General features: G+C 34.3%; 1 protein-coding gene across 16 annotated transcripts in view; it reads right to left on the bottom strand.

Annotated features, from left to right (window-relative positions):
- The window catches only part of SUPT20H (SPT20 homolog, SAGA complex component), a 36,767-nt gene that overhangs the window by 9,998 nt on the left and 10,408 nt on the right, over positions 1–16,361 (bottom strand). For 8 of the 16 annotated variants that reach the window (XM_063101726.1, XM_063101736.1, XM_063101730.1 and 5 more), the window contains 13 exons: positions 14,087–14,203; positions 13,922–13,975; positions 11,473–11,612; positions 9,393–9,549; positions 9,240–9,296; positions 7,398–7,469; positions 6,063–6,220; positions 4,725–4,751; positions 4,127–4,159; positions 3,276–3,393; positions 2,666–2,768; positions 2,355–2,513; positions 316–622 (listed from right to left, as the gene is read on the bottom strand). In XM_063101726.1, the coding sequence (XP_062957796.1) occupies positions 316–622; positions 2,355–2,513; positions 2,666–2,768; positions 3,276–3,393; positions 4,127–4,159; positions 4,725–4,751; positions 6,063–6,220; positions 7,398–7,469; positions 9,240–9,296; positions 9,393–9,549; positions 11,473–11,612; positions 13,922–13,975; positions 14,087–14,203 (1,502 nt within the window). The remainder of the gene's footprint in view (positions 1–315; positions 623–2,354; positions 2,514–2,665; positions 2,769–3,275; positions 3,394–4,126; positions 4,160–4,724; positions 4,752–6,062; positions 6,221–7,397; positions 7,470–9,239; positions 9,297–9,392; positions 9,550–11,472; positions 11,613–13,921; positions 13,976–14,086; positions 14,204–16,361) is intronic. The other 8 variants (XM_063101738.1, XM_063101740.1, XM_063101739.1 and 5 more) reach the window with 4 other exon arrangements.

Raw genomic sequence — 16,361 nt, 5'->3', positions numbered from 1 at the left:
CTAAAATTAAGTACTATATATTTATCAAAGTTTAAAATATCAGTTGGAAAAGTACAGCACTAACCAAGGGTTTAAAAATGGTAACACTGAGGATAAACAGGAAAATCTAAGTTGCTGTCAATATAAAGCATCATCTTAGTGCGGGTAGATGTATTACCTAAAATTAACACATACATGGTAAGGCAGCTTCTGTCTATAACTATTCTCTTTTGGTTTAAGTAATAGGCAATTTGTTCTTAATTTCACAAATAAGAATGCACTTAGATTGGTGAGACTACTTTAAAAAAAAAAATCGGGACATCAATACAAACTTACCAAACAGAGCCCACTACATTGATGAAGTTAAGTCCAGCAGAGTTTGCCATGACCTGGGTGGCCGTGGTTCCTGTCGTTATAGATGTTACCATGGTGGAAAGAGGAATGGTTGTTACAGGCATTGCCTGGCTCAGAGACCTTTGCTGCTGAGCAAACTGAGTTAACAAAGTGGGCTGAGGGGTGAAGCCTGAATCTTGGGGAGTAGGGGTGGCTGAAGGGGTACTAGGAGTTGAGCTCTGAGCATCAGGAGGGTGTGGGGTCGATGAAGGGGTTGGTGTAGGAGTAGATGGCTTAGGAGTTCCAGATCCTGCTCATTGAGAAAAATAAAAATTGCTAGTTTGTTATAAATGGCCAGTCCTTTTTAAAATAAGGTTAATGGAATCTTACTTAGCACTGACAATTTGTTCCAGTTTTTTTTTTAAGCAGTTAACTGCAAGTGTTAATTTCTACACATGATACATGAGTGTTGCTACACTCAATTACAATTAAGGATGCAGTATATCACCTAAAAATCCCATCAAAGATGCTATTACAGTAACAATAAAAATATACATTTGTATTCTACCACAATACCCATTGAAAAGTTAGTTTCCTACATGCTGCCTTTGGCCTAAAAAGTTCAAAAGGAATTCAAATTAATTTTTGTTATGTACGATTTCACTAATTCAAGACTTCATTTAAAATACTGCTTATTTAGTGTAACAGTCTGAGATAAACTGTGAGCATATTTAATAATTACATATGGTTAACAATCATATTTGGCACCTAAATATACATGTTTCATTCCTAACACATCAAGTTTATCCTGACAAACAAATTTACAAAAACCAGTAATGAAGCAAATATTTGATAGATAATACTGCATCTTTAACAGTAACTGTGTACTTCTGTTTAAATGTAGAATGTATAAGAAAATCTGTTGTGAATGAAGTATGCACAGTTTATCAATTAAAAACAAAAACAAAAACAAAAAACAAAAACCAAAAAAGTAAAACCAAAAGCTCTTGAGGTGTTTTCTTTTTTAGCTTTCATGTCCTGCAGAAAGAAAGGAAAGAAATGTGAATGTCCAGAAGCTGTCACTCAACCCTTACTTAAAGTAACAACTGTGTGCAGTAGATTACCATAATCCATACCCACAACATAAGAAGTGTGAATAAGACTTTCAGAAAATTTATATATTTTTCTTTGTGCAAAACAAGAAGGCAGAAAAATTACACCTTTTGAGCTATCAAGATGAAGATGTTTATACCTAATGCAAAGACCACACTATCACTGTGCAGTGTACTAAAACTTTAAGCACATATTAGTTATATATAAAAAAATCTAAAAAACTGGAATGCTTTTTTGCCCCAAATTGGTATCTAACATATTCAGATATTTACTAATTTGAAGAAATTCTCCCAAACTAATGCTATCATTCTTGTTTAATTCTTTTTGATGTTTTTTAAAAAAAATATTCAGTAGTAAAAACTACATTTTAATATCTTCAGAATAATCTTTTATGATCATTATCACATTTTAGTAACTGACAACAATTTATAGGAGTGTAGGAGTGTTTTTGAAATATTGGTTTTCAGTTTACTGTATCATCACATTGGAATTAGTTGGCTTCTTACATATATACAAAGATAGGACCTGCACCAACAATTCTTATGACTTCTTTTTTTTTCATATCAGCCACAGAGTTTACATAAAATATAAAACGATCCTAGGGTACACTGAAATAAGGAATATTTTGGAATCTTACTGTCACACCTAACTACCTGATTATTTTCTAAGGAGATGTGTAGGTTACAAGTCCATAAGAAAGGTATACACAGAGTGCATACATAGATACAGAAAAACAAATACAATTACAATAAACACGTAATACGTACAACCAACAAGAGCTCTGCCTGAAGCTTCTTGCAACTTATACATTTTAGGTACACAATACATTCGGATTTCACTATTTCACAGGTCGAAAAAAAAAAAAGCTGTTTTAAGAAACACTAATGCAAAAGCCTAAGATTTAATGAAGAATTTAAGTTATGACTCACTTTGTGAAGAGCTGGCAGGTGACAGAGCAGCTGGAGAAAGCATGCTGACTTGACTGAGATCCACAGATGACTTCCTAGAAAGACTTGGTGGCTTAGAGGAAGGAGGAGGAGTTGGAGATTTAAGAAAACTGCTTGCCTGTTGTGGCGTAAAATAGTTACCTAGAAGAAAAATATAAGTTATTTCCTAGATTTACAGTTCAAAGTCCTGTGAATTGCAGAAACCAAAATATGAGTAAAGTTTTTGAAAGCGATTATGGCTGTATGATGCTTCTTACTTACTCTAGGTTATAGAAAACTAAGGAATATGATACCTGAGGAACTATTTCCTGAGCTTGAGGGAAGTTTGATGGGTGGAGGTCGATGTTTTACTCCCTTCCCCAATACCGAAGACTGAACTGATACGGTCTCAGGCTGCTGAAAGACAGTGACATCAAGCATTCTTGTTAAAATTAATACCACTATAACTCCCAAATGAAAACACACAACTTGTAACTCTGCAGAGTACTCTTAGTGGTGACAGACTGATTATAGATATTATGGTGGAACGTAATTTCACCTGAGACCCACGAAATATGTTACAGTACACATAAAGGATGAAGGAATGATTTCTGAGTGGGGGGTGGGAAGAAAGAGTTTGAGGAAGAACAGCAGAGTAGTAGGATGAAGGCAAAATTTCCACCCTTCTATACCTATCTTTTTAAAGAAAATTACAACGCTTAAAGCCAGAAAACTAGAACACAGGTGTTCATTATACTTTTCTACCTTTGCGTACATTTGAAAGTATCTATTATAAAATGTTAAATAAAAAAAGTTAAAAGTAAAACTAAATAATACCCCCCCACCTCAAAACATGATCTATAAAATTTTTCAGATTCCTTGAGAAATAATTAGGCAGAAAAAAGTATCGGTAATGAAACATACTTCTGTTTCTTTCCCAGGAGAATGCTGACTCAGACTGGCTGAGCCACTGGAGCTATGTGACATCTTGACTGGACATTTGGCTTCATTCTGGACCAATTCTTGGTACTGATTTACTACCCTGAAATATTAGGAAAAAATATATGTAAAGATTAGCTAACCCTGTTTTAAACACAAATGACCATGAATAATGACTATTAGTAAAAAAAAAAAAAAAAAAAGTTCCACCAAAATTAACACAAATTAACATCAGGCAATTTATCTTTGAGTTAAAAGTACAGTCTTCTAATCTTTCCAATGAGAAGCTAATATTTAAAACATTTTGCTAATTAAATAATCTAAAGATACACATTCAATATCTTAACCAATAAGCAGCCAAAGAAATTACTTATTGCCTTCTTAGATTCTGATTAAAGTACTACCTCGAAATCATCTTCCTTAGCCACAATAGGTATGTTTTAAACTGTATTTATAAACATTATTTGTTTCATTATTTTCTTAATTCTAGTAATAAACCCTCTAGGTACTAAAAAAATTAGAAAAATGCAATTAAGTTCCTCATAATTTCAACCCATGAAAACAACCATTCTTAATAGTTTCGTATATCACACCCTTTCGAACATTTTCCTATAATCAATGGGACTTTAAAGTTGGAAAGGACCTTAGAGATTTTATTGTCCATTGATCTAATTTTACAGCTGAGGTCCATAAATATTAAATGATGTATGCTGAACAGTTAATGGCTTAACTAAAATCGAAGTTTTTGAGTCCTAATGGAGTACTCTCTACCCTGTAAGGGGGAAAAGTTTTTTCATCTCCACCCTGACCAAAAATAAAAATGCATATATTTTTACCTCTCAGCATCAGTCTTTGAACCAATAATAAACCTAAAATGTTTAAAAAAAAAAGAGAGAGAAAGAAGTATTAAAGTTGTCTTAAGGAGTCCTGGGGTTACCTTTGAACTCTTCCATATTTTAGTCACAATAATTTTAGATGATAATTTTAGATCTACCAAGTATCATGAAAAAAATTTAAAAACACATTTAAACTTATAACGCAATGACCAAGTTTTGCATGCATTATGAAAAAATTATGTGAATAATTTGGCTGATTCAACTTAAGGGAGATTTTTTTTGGCACAAAATTTATCTATCAAAACATAATCCAGGCTGAAAGTTACCAAGTGCTATACACCCTTACAAGTGTCAGTCCTAGTCAAAATCACTGAACTATTGTGTACGAGGCCTTTGGCCTTCCTCTCACTTTAACCTTTAATTCTGGAAGTCATTAATAATGTCTACATAGGAGGACCTTAGGATATACTTCAAACAAGGAAGACAGTTTATCGCCAGTTCAAATAAAATATCTTCACTGGGTCTTTTTAAAGAGTTCGACATTTATATGATCTTTTTAAACAAATTATAATAGTGAGTTTGCTTATTTTTTAATTACCAATTTGAATGATCATCTGTGGAGGAGCTGAAATATAAAATGTAAAAAAAAAACAAAAACAAAAAAACTTGGTTAATGCAGCTCAAACTTTAACTTCATAATTATTTAAGTAATTTAAGAATATGGAATAATGATTGGAAGGTAATAAATCATGCAGCATTTTTGCAGCAACTCCATGATGTAATAAAGGCAAAAAACTGAATTCTCTTCGTATCAAACAAATTAGTCAGTTGGCTTTTTGGACTGATTTTTTTCATGAGAGAACATATATTACCAAAGTATGTCTTTAAGGGGAAGATTTTTTTAAAATATAGGCAATCAAAATACATGATCTTTGTGCTCTGTATATAATAAATATAAACAAGTAATGAGGAAAAGTTAGATGAGGATTCCCTGAATGCTACTATGAACTCTCAGTGACTTTTACCTAGATACTGATGAGGTTACTCTTTAAAACCCACCTTTGTATTGTAGTTTCAATTAGTTTTTTGAGTAAGTAAAGGCTTTACAAACAATTCAACATAGATCTGGTCCCTGCCTTTTTCTGCTGAGCTCCTCCTTTTTTTCTTCTTTAAAACAGCATCAATTTGATTAAAAACCCAAAACTAATAACAAAAACAAACAAAACTAAATACTGGTACCCTTTATTAAATACATGTAGTTCATATGTTCTGAAGACCAAATATATACATTTCTAGGGCCAATAAGTACGTTAAGCACTGAGTCTGTGTCCTTACATGCAGTGCTGAAATACAAAGCATCTTTAACATTTATAGTAAACTTGCTTCCCATTTAAACATACTATTGCCTGCATACTTCATGCTCACACAGAAGTTAAAGTCATAAGTGCCAACACATAAATATATCAAGGAGGATATCACAGGCATATCCTTCAAAACAAGCACAAAAATAATTATACCATAGCTGTTTTCTTTTCTTTTTTTTTTTCCCCAAAGATGACCAGTAAGGGGATCTTAACCCTTGACTTGGTGTTGTCAGCACCATGTTCTCCCAAGTGAGCTAAACAGCCATCCCTATATAAGGATCTGAACCCGTGGCCTTGGTGTGATCAGCATCACACTCTCCCAAGTGAGCCACGGGCCAGCCCATTATACCACAGTTTTTAAAAAAGAAATTATTATTATTTTAAAATAACTCTTGGACAATATGATAACTATGATTTAAGTTTACTTAGGTCCAATGCCAAATCTAATTGGTATATTTAACTAAGAAATAAATCTCCAAAGAAAAATTTGTATTCACTGATGGTTCATTGGTAGTTACTAAATAAATTCTGGATGCTTGATTTTATCAGCTATGTGTATTTACAAAACTCACTGAGATGGAGACATCTGGTTGTCACTTTCTTCATCTGCTTTACATGGCTGTATTTTACCATAGTAAAGTGGATCACCAAGTGACTGTAAGATGGTCAGCTTTGTTTTCTGATACTGATTACCAGCTTCACATTCAAATACATAATCATCTTTTACATCCTGAAAAAGACAGAGCATCCCAAATAAAATACAAGTAAAATCCCAAGTAAGCAAGCAATCAGAATCTGCATAAATTGGGATTAAATGACACACTAACTTGTATCTGGCAACAGGAAAACACAAGGTACTTAGGCTATAGAGATGTTTAAAACTGCCTAAGAGAATAAAGCACAAGATGTTTGTTTGTTTTTTTAAATATATATACAGTAAGTATGCATTTAACAAAGCATTAACATATACTATGAAGTACAAACATACAATGTTATGATATTAATACAGCATTAAATACATTATTATATATATTAATATACATATTAGAAATAAAAACAGTAAACATTTATTGAACATTGTTCTCAGCACTCTACAGGTACTGCTCATAGAATCTTCACCACATCCCTATGATTGGTACTTTTATTATCTCCATGTTAGAGATAGGGGAACTGAGCAGAGAGAAGTTAAGTGACTTGCCTAGTGTCACACAGGTAGCCAGCAGTCTGTCCCTAGCCTGGATCCACAACCCTCACGCTGTCCCACCCCTCCCTGCTAAGCAAGGGCTGTAAAGGATTCTTTTTTAAATGGTACTTTGGAAATGAGAGCTCCAATGGGGTATTTAGTGACCCAAGCCAAGAGAAATATGGTAGAATTTCATATCCTGACATATAAATTGCAAATATTAAATAATATTAAGGGGGATAAAACTTTTGAAAGCAGACATGTTTCTATTTGTCATTAGTCTGTTCTTGCTATCATACATACAAAACATCTCTCTTCATTTCACTCCCAGAATTCACCTAATTTAATATATTATGCCTATTTCTCCCTTTAAGAAGTTATAATTGCAATTAGGGAAATTTATATGGAACATTTCTGTTAAGAGACATCCTTAGAAGAGTTTACAATTTGAAAGAGAAAACAAATCTGAATGACCATTATGCAAGCAAAAGTAAAAATGGAGTTCTGCATCAAACTGTTCTTTAGAATGAAAACCATACTTTCTAAAAAAACAAAATAGTTGACTATTCTTGTAATTCACTGAACCCCAGAAAATCCTTTAAAAAAAAAACAAAAAAAAACACCAGGTCTCAAACTAAAGGCAATTGTACTTTACGTTTAATAAATTCAGATCCCGGATTAGAAACAGCATCATTAGAAAAAGAGACTGGCAATGATTACTTACATGGGCAGGCCAGACTGTTGGTTGTGAGTCATCAGATTTGATAGACTTTTCCACTTTAGCATATTTCTCCACCTAAACAATCAAATCAAGAGAAACGGAATCAGTGATCTGACCAAAGAGAAGAACCTAAGTAACGCAACAATACAATATACTTGTTAGCACAGGAATTCCTGAATCACTAATATAACCAACTACTTAACGCTTAAGCAGTTTAAAACTCTCCTGACATGTTCAGTTAAAACAACTTTAATAATAAAACAAAATTAGAATCCCTTTTTGCCACTAAATCAATGTAATAAACACAGCTGCTTTTCTAACAGTGCCTCTTCTTTTTATTCCGTAAGCTGACATCACATTTGTCCTTTAAAGCCTTTCCTTTAGGAAAACTGGAATGGCAGAGAGAGAAGGATTAGGATCTCTTCCTTTCGACAGGGTTTTTAATGGAACAGTTGTCATGTAACAGTGGGGACAAACTTGGAAAGAAGCTAGTGAAGATACAATATTAAGTTGGTAACATTTTTTGAAACTTTTCTACTTTCTAGTCAGACTTAGGCTATATATCCTGTGTTTCTCTTAAGAGTCTTTGTGAATAAAATGTTCTCATCTCTCCAGTAAAGATGATTTAAGAGTAATTTAGACTCACTTGGACAACAGTTAAAAACAGACTTTCATGTCCCTCCCCTGGAGACCCTGATTAAGTAAGTAGGTTGGAAGTGGGATTTGAAATGTTTGTTTACATATCTTCAGTGATTCTTTTGATTGAGCTTTGTATGTGAGAAACTTTGTACTAGGGCCTTGCTACTTATGGTCTGGTGAACCCCAGCACCACATAACCTAGGAGGTTTGTGAGAACTGCAGCACCTCAGGCCCCATCCCAGATGTGCTGAAAGGGAGCCTACAATCTAAAAAGTTCTCCAGGTGATTTGTATGTACATTAAAGTTTGGGAAGTACTGCTTTAGATATCTAGCCTGCAGTCCAAAGCTAAATTCCACCCTCTGGTATTGACAGTAAACATCTATTCTCAGTCCATGTTTGTTAAGGAGCATATAAGCTATCAAAAGATAACATGGCTTACTTCTTTGAATTGCATATATGAGGGTACTTCGAAAAGTTCCTGGAAAAACAGAACTAAAAGATAATATGAATCTTTCCATGGACTTTTAGAAGTGCCCTCATAGAGTCAGCCTATTGATGCTTTTGACTTGTTTGTTGTACATTTTTTTAAAAAAATCATACACAGGAGGAATAGTACATGTGCTAGCCTAGGAAGGATGTAAAAATGAGCAACAAATCTGAAAATAACTAAACCGTAAAAGGTTGAGTGAATAATAAAAAAAGAACAAAAGAGAAAGAAACAGGAAAATGTAGAACCTCTCACTGAAATATCCCTCTCCTGTCTTCAATCATTTATTGTTCATGTATATCATGGATCAGTAAAGAATACTGCCCAATGTTCCTAATCTTGGCCACTGCTCCAGTACTATTAATCTTTAAATTTGACTAGTTTGAGGAAAGGAGCATTATGAGAAAATTATAATGAAATATTATGACAAAAAAAATAGAGGCATTTCATGTGTATTATGTAATATATATCATATTTTCCCACATTTTGAAATTGTTTTATTATTCCTGCTCTAAACATAACATAGAACTATACTAAGGGGTTACCTTCTTACATAACATGAAAGAATATATAGCTTCTAAAAACAAGTTGATTTTTTTAAAAAATCATTTTGTTTTTAAAAGAAGTCAGATTCTTTGTTTTCTCAAGGTATAAGCTACCTAATGGTAGAACTTAGGAATCTTATGTGAAAAGAAAAACAGTTCATGAACTGACTTACATCCACTTCAGAAGGTATGGCTAAACTACAGGGACTCCGTTTCCACATATCCACACACTGAAAAATTAAAAGCAGTATAAATACTTGGAAAATTCAAAATAAGGCAAGCTTTTTGGCATAATAATAAGCTTTGTTTAAAAAACATATACTTACATTTCCTGCTTTAGAAATTTTGAGGTCATAATGCTGACCTGCTTTTCTTTCCTTTCTTTTTTGTAAAAAATCAAGTAATCTCAGCTGAGGAGGAGGTGGACAGTGAGACAGATCCTGCTGCCGATTCAGAGAGGACCTGGAATATCTCTTGAAACACCTGAAATATTAAAAGATTTGAACTAAACAAAACTAATAAAAGAAATTCACAATATATGTGTGTGTAAACTAGTAAGCATTAAATATGTAATTAAATCACAAATATTTATAGACCACCACCACATGCCAAGCAATGTCCTAGGCACTGGTGAAATAAAAACAAATAAGACAAAATTCCCACCACCAAGGAGCTGATAGTCCAGAGGGGGAGAGAGACATTAATGAGTAAACAGATAAGATGATTTCAGATAACAATAAGCAGTAGGAGAAAAAAAGCGTACTTTGGTGAGTTAGTGATAGGAAGGGCAACATTAAGTGAGAATCAGGGAGGAAAGGGAAGAACTCTCTAAAGAAATGACGTGTGAGCTAAGAGATAAATGACAAGAAGGAACTGGCTATGGAAAGAAGAGGGGGGTCGGGGACAACTTTTGGTTTCTGTTTCATCCACATAAGAGGCAAGAAGTCAACACCCCATCCTAACAAGTAAAAAGCTGAATAAACTGAAAAATGAACAGTTCTTAGATCCATCAAAGAGGTAGTTCACACCACTGCCTCCCAATTTGGAGACACCAACAAGCGTATACAGAGCATGGTGGTTCACTGGACCAGAAACACATGAGCACAAATCTCCCTGAGAACTAGTGATGGGGTAGGGAAACCCAAGGTATAAATGACAAATTGCTAGAGGCTCAGCATGGACAAATCTGAGGGATTAAAAACTTCAGGGGGATCAAGTCATTGGGAGCTCCCACACTTTTATGAGTTTTACCTCCAGGATCTCTAAGAGGCTCTAACAGGGAACAGTGGAGAAAAATCCCCACATGCTTCCCAGAGGGGGAAGGGAAAAGGAACCATTTTGAAAGACCAGGGAATGAGTATATGAACCAGAGAGAAGAATTTTAAAAGGCTCTGGGGCAGGAACAAACTTGGTTTGTTTCAAAAACACAAAAAAGGTAGGTGTGACTAGAACAACAGGGTCCACACAATAGTTGAGGTCAGAGAGCAAGACAAGGCCTTGCAGACTAATGGTAAAGTGTTTAGATTTAAGGTGCAGTGCAATGCTTTTAGGGGAATTTAAGCAACCAGTGGCATGATCTGGTTTGCTTACATGGTAAACAGACCAGAAGGAAGCAAAATTAGAAGCAAGAAAACCAGTTATGAGTTTATCACAGAGGTCAAGATAAAGATGATGGTAGCCTGGAGTAAGAGATCAGCAACAGGTAAGAGATGTGGACAGAGATATGAGGAGACTTTCTAGGACTGCTGATGGATCCTAGATGGACTTATTTACAATGCTGTACCTTTTCCTCTGAATATACTATTTATATAGTGAATTATGAAATTTAGGAAATAGGTTTTTCGAGCCCCTTCAAATTTAAAGAACCTCCAAAGTGGGCAACCTAAAAAAGTAAATAAAGAGTACTTAATGATGAACCAACTAGAACTGCAGCCCAAATTAATATGCAACCATTTTATTAAGTAGAAGATGCAGCTAAAACATTTAAAGACAAAAAAGACATTTAGTTATAAACTGATTTCTAAAACTAGTATTTTCCCAAATCTCAAAAATAAATTAAAAATTGCTTCTTTAAAAGACTAACAAATATTAAACTGGTTACTGGATATCAGGAAGTAATGAAATTATTTTTCTTTCTGATCATATTTGATCTTTTCTCAGCCTCTGTACTTTCTGTTGAAGAGACTACAAACTTATAGGAAGTCAGTACTTTAAAAGATTGCAAAAAATGCATCACTTCAAAATAAAGCAAAAAGTATTTAAAAAATCATAATACACAAAAAATGTACTACAAGGCCATTAGAAATCCTATTTTCAAATTTAAAAAACCAGAGCACTTATAAAGGGAAAAGCAAAAATTTCATCACAGGAGTGTCTTTTGGCTCACCCTTCTACAAAGGCAATTACCGTTTCATTGGGCGAGTGTTCATCTTTTGCTTGTTATAGAGCAGTCTGTTTGCAGTGCAGGTTACTGCTATAGAAGGATCAAGACACAGTGGTTCAGCTGTAGCTAGAATCAGTTGACTTTCAAGCAAAAGTTTGTCCTCCTGAAATGTGTAAGAGCATATGTCAATACCAGATTTAAGATTTTGAATGTGCAATCATATGTATCACCTAATCTAGAAATATTCCACAGAACTCTGCTAAGGACTACAATAAAATATAATATTTCAAGTTCCAATGCCAGTGTGTAAATTAGAAACTTAACAGCCTAAAGAAACTTCTGATGGAAATTTAATATTTTGTATGGTGTATGAAATGGTCAAATTTTAAGAGTGCTTATATATTAAACCAACAAATATTTACTGAGCACCTACTATGTGTTAGGCACCCTTCTAGCAGTTAAGGATAAAGCAGTGAACAAAACAGATAAAATCCTCTGCTCTTACAAAACTTACAGGGTCATGATGGATTACAGAACTTTGAGTAACTGAGAGGTGATGGTCCCATTCTATGCTCAGGTTAACTACATTTCAAGAATAAAAATGAAGGCTGGCCAGTTACCTCGCTTGGTTAGAGCATAATGCTAATAACACCAATGTCAAGGGTTCAGATCCTCATACCGACCAGCTGCCCACCCCGCCAAAATAAAAATGACTATTCCAATACTGTGCAAATTCTATATATCCAATTCCAGAGCACATAAAGGCTCTTTATTTGTATCACGTTACTTTACTGAATCTTTTTATTTTGCTTAACCTCTGAAATACCTTAATAGCTATAACTAAATTTTTTAAAGTCACGAGTCAATATTGCTGAATAAGAATTTTCGCAAAAAAAAAAAAAAAAAAGAAAAAAATGCTTCTTTCACAAAAGTAGAAGTAAAACGACACCTATGTCCCAACGCTCAATTTCATTTAACAACTGTCCCCATAACTTTTGTTTTTGTTTGTTTTCCTGGAGTAATTTAAAATACATCTCAGATGTTGTGTTATTTCACTTGGAAATAACTTAACATGCACTGTTAACTGATAGGTTCCTCTAATATCCAGTTTGGATTTAAAATTTTCCCCCATTGTCCATAAGAGCATATTTCAGTTGGTTTGTTAGAATCTGAACTTAAACAAGGCCCACCACTTATTGCATTTGGTTTTTATATCTCTTCAGCATCTTTTTTATTCTGTAATGGTCACCTCTTCCCTCATCTTTTTTTTCTTACGCAACTGATTTGTTAGACTTGACCCATTGCTTTCTCATGGTATCATTTAACTGCATCAGGCTGGTTGCTTCCTCATTGCGTCACTTACAGGTTTCTTTTATTCTCTGAATTCCTTATAAACTAGTTAGATCTAGAGGCCTGATTTAATTCAGCCTCTACTTTTCACTTAGGAATTCTTTGTTGGTACTGTATGTAATCTCTATTGCATTACACCATGAAGCATACAATGATTCACTGTCCCACTATCAAATCAGTGAGCTTAATCAGCTCTCTGCAATATAAAATTTCCCACATCACCTACTGGTTTTCACATCTAGAATGACTGCTGTCTAGATTCCTTACTTCATTAAAACTTTCAAATTAACGATATTTTTTAAAGTCTATCATTTCTTTTGTACCGATTAGTTGGAATTTTTCTAAGGAATTTTCCCTCAGTTACTATTTGGCTTCCTAAAATATAGTTCAGACAGGAATAACAGAATAAACACTATATGCTCTCCTTTATTTATAAATTCTCAGAATAAGAAATTGATGCCCTAGCAACTTGCAATGGCATCCAATGATTTTTTTGTCTCTGAATTTGTTTTTAAATAACTTTTAACCTCCTTGTAGATAAAAGATTGCACTGAGAGGATAATTTTCATTATGAATATTTTCTCTGATTTAGTAATTACTCCTCTTCTCCATAGTAGCAAAAAAAATAAGTCTCTTGTGAATGGGCATCTCAGATATTGTTGAACCAGAACTAGAGGGTTACCTGGCTATCCTCAAGAGTAAGGGTGCCAAGGCAACCAGTATAAAAGGCAAAAAAAGACAAGCCAGGTCTGCTTTAGAATCCTAGATGACAGAAAATCAATATCTGTTTGTATCCATGGTAAAAACAAAACATTATTCTTCTGTTTGAGAGGAGATAAAGAACTAAGTTTCACACTGGGCATAACAGGTCAGCTGGACCCTAACATAGTCCTAAGCAAGTGGGATTGAACTGCGAGAATTCCTTGAGAGACTACTGTATATATAAAGAAACTCTTAACTTCCAAAGCTTATAAAGGAATCCTAGTTTTCCACAAAAGGTGTTAAACTTTATTCATGAATAAAAACAAGTATAATATAGCTTTTGCTTAGCTTAATGACAGAAGTATTGCTTCACCTTATATTTTGTTCATATGGTATTAAAAAACAAAATAAACAACTAACCTGGGTCCACTTATGGTTATCACTTGTTATTGAATGTACATCACAGATTAAAGTCTGGAAGAAATAAAAATTTAAAAACCCATTAATGAATCACAAACATATGAAGACATAAGTAAAACTCCAACTAAAATCTAAAATAAAACTTCTTAATTAAATATTTCTTACCTGCATCGTTGGACGTAAGAGAATGTGCCTACTTTGATAACCAGGAGATTTCATATTACTGGACTGCCTGTAGTCACGTATTTCTGCTATAACACATCCACAGTGGAAAATATTAACCTGTTTTGGGTAAAAACATTTAAGTAAATGTCATTTTTCAAAATTCTAAGTAAGTAGGCTTGTATCAAATGTTTCACATTCTTTACACTCTCATGTAATATTTCTGTGTTTTCGTGACCGGCACTCAGCCAGTGAGTGCACTGGCCATTCCTATATAGGATCCGAACCCGCGGTGGGAGCGTCACCGCGCTGCTAGCGCAGCACGCTACCGAGTGCGCCACGGGCTCGGCCCCTCTCATGTAATATTTCTGGCCACTCACATACTCTTCAAAAGATTTCCTGGGTGGATTTACCACTATATAAACCTTTTAAGATAAATTATTTTATGTTCCTCAGTATGATTCAAGAAGTTTAAAACCATTTAATGGTTTCTAGCTTTAGATTGACTTTGGCATCTACAAAATCAACAAAGCAACTTTAGGCATTTACATACTATTAATATTATATATCCTTAGAATTTCTGTTCTTGTTAAGCTCATTGACTCATTGTTATACTTTGCTAATTTTTTCATTGTTATAAATTGTCAATCAACCCTACCAGGGTTTTAGCTTCTAGATATAACTTCTATATTTGCTCTGCTAAAATTTCCAGAAATAAAATCTTAGTCTTTATTAGTAGGAGGAAGAAAGCTAACTATAAATTCAAATTAAAAATGTTTTCTAGTCCTTTCTATGCCCAAATGTGAGAACCCAAGTCTTGCTAATTATGACTTGTCATAGTCACTCACACTATCATGTTTTTCAACCATTCAGAATTTTTACTGGGAACTATGACCTCCATGTTGTCAGTCATTCTTATATGCATTCTTTTTTAATAAATATTTAGTGAGCAACTACAATGTATACTATGTGCCAGGCACTATCCAAGAAGCTTCACAGATACAGTGGTGAGACAACATTTGTCCTCAGTGTGGTAGGACTGGCAACTTGTAAACAAAACCAGGTCATTTTAGATAGTATTGAATGCTACAAGGGAAATAAAATAGAGAGGGGCTAATTTAGATTGTACACTCAAATAAAAACCTCTACGGGCATGACATTTCAGCTGAGACCTGAATCATAAGAAAGGGCTAGGCATCTGTGGCAGATCATTCCAGACAGAAGAAACAGATAAAAAGGCCTTACTGTAGGAATAAGCTTGGTGTGTTTTAGTATGGAAAGAAGGCAGGGATGGCTGAAGTACAGTGAGTGAGGATAAGAACTGGGAGATAAACAGGAAAGAAGGAGATCTGTCCAGTACGAGGGCACCAGAGAACTTCTCCAACACCGTGCTCTAACCAAGTAAGCTAACCAGCCAGCCTGACTGGAGAACTCTAAGTAGAAATATTTGCGTTTTTGTTTCTCTGTTTTTGTTTTGTAAACTTAATCCAGCTGACTGTGGAGAACTGACTTCTGGGGTTCTAAAAGGAAAACAAGGAGATTAGCAAGGTAACTATGGCAGATCATGACCATATATTTTAAAGAGAACGCTGACATTTGCCAATGAATTGAATGTGGAAGGTGAAAGTAGAGTCATGTGTTATACTGAAGAGACAGGTGATGGAACTCTTTTGGGAGATAAAATAAAATGTTCTGTTTTTATCATGTTAAGTTCAAGAAACCTACTATATACTAGGGTACTTCAAAAAGCACATGTAAATATTTGCATTGTCTTTAATTCCAATTTTCCATGAACTTGTTGAAATACCCTTGTATATCCAAGTAAATATGTAAGTTGAGAACTTGGTAGAATGGTCACAGTGAGATTTAAGCAAGGATTTAAGTAACATTTTAAAAACTCATGAAACTGGTTGAGATCATCCAGGGAGAGAGTGTTACTAGAGAAGTATTCCCAGGACTGAACTCTGAAACTTGTACATATTTATGGATGGAACAGAGATAAAAGCAAAGAAGACTGAAGGAAGAGAGAACGAAGAGGAAAACCAGGAATGTAATGTCTCAGAAGACAAAAGAAGGACATTTCAAGGAGAAAGTACAGTCGTCCCTTGGTATCTGAGGGGGACTGGTTCTAAGACCCAAGCATATACAAAAACTCACAGACACTCAAGTCCCACAGTCAGCCCTGTAGAAACTTTTCTACAGAAACCCTGTAGAAAAGCTGACTCCTTATACACTGATCCACATCCCATGAATACTGTATTTTAGATTCACAACTGAT

Source organism: Cynocephalus volans, chromosome 7, assembly GCF_027409185.1.
Source record: "Cynocephalus volans isolate mCynVol1 chromosome 7, mCynVol1.pri, whole genome shotgun sequence".
Classification (NCBI taxonomy): domain Eukaryota; kingdom Metazoa; phylum Chordata; class Mammalia; order Dermoptera; family Cynocephalidae; genus Cynocephalus; species Cynocephalus volans.
This window is presented reverse-complemented; position numbering and strand designations above follow the sequence as displayed.